This window comes from Microtus ochrogaster, linkage group LG4 (assembly GCF_000317375.1).
Source record: "Microtus ochrogaster isolate Prairie Vole_2 linkage group LG4, MicOch1.0, whole genome shotgun sequence".
In the NCBI taxonomy this organism is placed as follows: domain Eukaryota; kingdom Metazoa; phylum Chordata; class Mammalia; order Rodentia; family Cricetidae; genus Microtus; species Microtus ochrogaster.
The window spans coordinates 19437266-19439693 of NC_022030.1; the positions used below are offsets into that span (position 1 = coordinate 19437266).

At 51.2% G+C, this 2428-nt stretch overlaps 1 protein-coding gene across 1 annotated transcript in view; it reads left to right on the forward strand.

The window, feature by feature from the left end:
* The window catches only part of Smg9 (SMG9, nonsense mediated mRNA decay factor), a 23104-nt gene that overhangs the window by 2797 nt on the left and 17879 nt on the right, over positions 1 to 2428 (forward strand). Inside the window, exon 2 of the mRNA XM_005361104.2 lies at positions 1218 to 1373. Within this exon, the coding sequence (XP_005361161.1) occupies positions 1224 to 1373 (150 nt within the window). The 5' untranslated portion in view covers positions 1218 to 1223. The remainder of the gene's footprint in view (positions 1 to 1217; positions 1374 to 2428) is intronic.

A 2428-nucleotide genomic window follows, 5' to 3' on the forward strand; every position in this document is an offset into this window, starting at 1 on the left:
GACAGGGGAGGACTCAGGCCATCCATACAGTCCCGTGGACAGGGGAGGACTCAGGGCTGTTCCACAACACATTCCACTGTAAAGAGACACTAGTGGTGGAGAGTAGGTCATCTTGAGGATTAGACACTGGAGAGACTGGGAAGTTCAGAGTGGGAGGGCTGACCAGCAGAAGGTAGTCCATGGGAACCCAGTGGGCCTGGGGGAGCCAGCCCCTGCCGCTCTCACCACACTCACGGGTCAGCAGTCCTTCGACTGATTTGTAAGAAAATGACTTGGGAAGGAGACTCTTGTTTTTGTGTGGCTCTGCTCCTGTAGGTTGTTTGTGCTGGAACATTTCAGCAGTTGTGAATAGATATATTTCTCACTGCCCTCAGGAGTAGACTGTGGGATTGCCAATACTCGTGTCTTGTTTTGCCATGGTTGCCATTAAGCTGCCTTGGTGATCAGACTGGCTGCCTGAGCTCTAGCCTCCGCACTCACATTTCTTATAGTCAAGAAGAGGGAGAGGCAAAAGACTGTGCCTGTTTCTGTAAGGGGACATTTTCGAGTACTCCCAAACCATGCTTCTGATACCACACCAAAAAAAAAAAAATTAAAAAAGTATTTTCTGGATAGCTGTGTGTTTACCTCACCAAATGGAAGAAGTCAGGAAAGATACAGGACACTGGCGGCCACCTGTTCCCTCAGCCACAGATCTCCCTTTGGGTTGTTCTCTGTGCATACATATGTATGTGGTTACATGCACATGCGTGTAGTACCCAAGGAAGCCAGAAGAGGGCGGTGGGCCCCAGAGCTGGAGTTCGAGGTGATTGTGAGCCGTCTATGTGGATGCTGGAAAAGGGACTCCCTCTTCTGCAAGAGCAGTATGTACTCTTAACTGCTGAGTCATCTCTCCAGCCTCTGGTTTGTTTGTGGGGTTTGGTTTTGGTTGTTTTTGTGAGGATTCATTTATAACAGTGGGTGGGTGGGTGTAATGGGTGCAGGTATGTGTGGATGCCAGAAGCATTAGTAACTTGGTGTGTGAAGTCAGTTCTCTCCCACCATGTGGGTCCTGGGGATTGAACTCAGGTCATCAGTGTTGGTGGGAAACATCTTTACCCACTGAGCCATCTCTCTGGTCCAGTGGTTCCTTTTATAAGGAGGAGCCTTCATATAGTCAGATGAGCCCCATGGAGAGGGAGGATTCCTTTGCGCTAAAATCTTCTTGTTCCCTCCAGGTGACCATGTCAGAGTCTGGGCACAGTCAGCCTGGGCTCTATGGGGTAGAGCGGCGTCGGCGGTGGAAGGAGCCAGGCTCCAGTGGCCCCCAGAACCTCTCTGGGCCTGGAGGTCGGGAGAGAGACTACATTGCACCCTGGGAGAGAGAGAGACGGGTGAGTGACCCCAAAGATGGCATGCAGAAATCCAGGGCTCTTGTTTGGTTGAACTCCTGCTGTCAGCCAGGCTCAATACAGGGCTAGTGGACATATCCATGTCTAAAACTGCCCTCAAAAAGCAAGGAGGGAGAATAATAAAGGGGCTATTTTTGATAATGTGGCTAAGAAGACCTTTGAAGAGGTGACTTTGTGATTTGAGGTTTTTTTTATTCCTTTTTTAAGGTTTATTTTATTATTGTTATGTGGAATGGGAATGTTCACATGAGTACAGGTACCCTTGGAGGCACCAGATTCCTTGGGAACTGGAGTTACAGACAGTTGTGAGCCACGTGCTGTGGGTGCTGGGAACTGAACTCAGGTCTTTTGGAAGAGCAGCAAGTACTCTTAACCACAGAGCCATGTCTCCAGCACCAAGAGGTGACTTTGAGTTGGGGCCTGAAGGAGGTGAAGGGACAAGCCATTCCAGACCCTAGATGAAGAGCACTGTGGACAGAACACCATGTGCAGGGGTCGTGGTGACCTGTGTGGTGGCTGGTGAGGCTGCAGCAGGAGGGGGACCTGAGAGGAGGTGAGCTCAGATCCCACTGGCATGACGGCATTTCACAGAGAGTATTGAGCCAGAGCTGATACCGGCTCCTGTTTCAGAGTCGTGTGCCCCACTAACAGGGCATGTATGCCACTGTTTGCAGAGTGTCCTGTCTCTGTGGGGCTTCCTGAACCCTCACAGGTGCCATGTGAGCCCATGGACTCTGTTTCATGCACAGCCCTTGGGGGACTGTCCAGATCTTCCCACAGCTTGTCAGCCATAGTCCCTGAAGAAGCTGCTGAAAATCTTACCTTTGTCTCAGGCGAGGCTGCTCCCTGACCTTTGTACATCCTCCTTACCCACCTGACCGCAGCCCCTTCTTGTCATTCTGCTCATGTGTGTTCTTCTCCTGCTGGGCTTGTTCTGGATCTCCTGCCCTTCCCATCCTGCTTGTTAGACACCCCTGCTCATGAGCACAGCTGTCTGTCACCCCCTCCCTGCCCTTCCTCCTTGTTAGACACCCCTG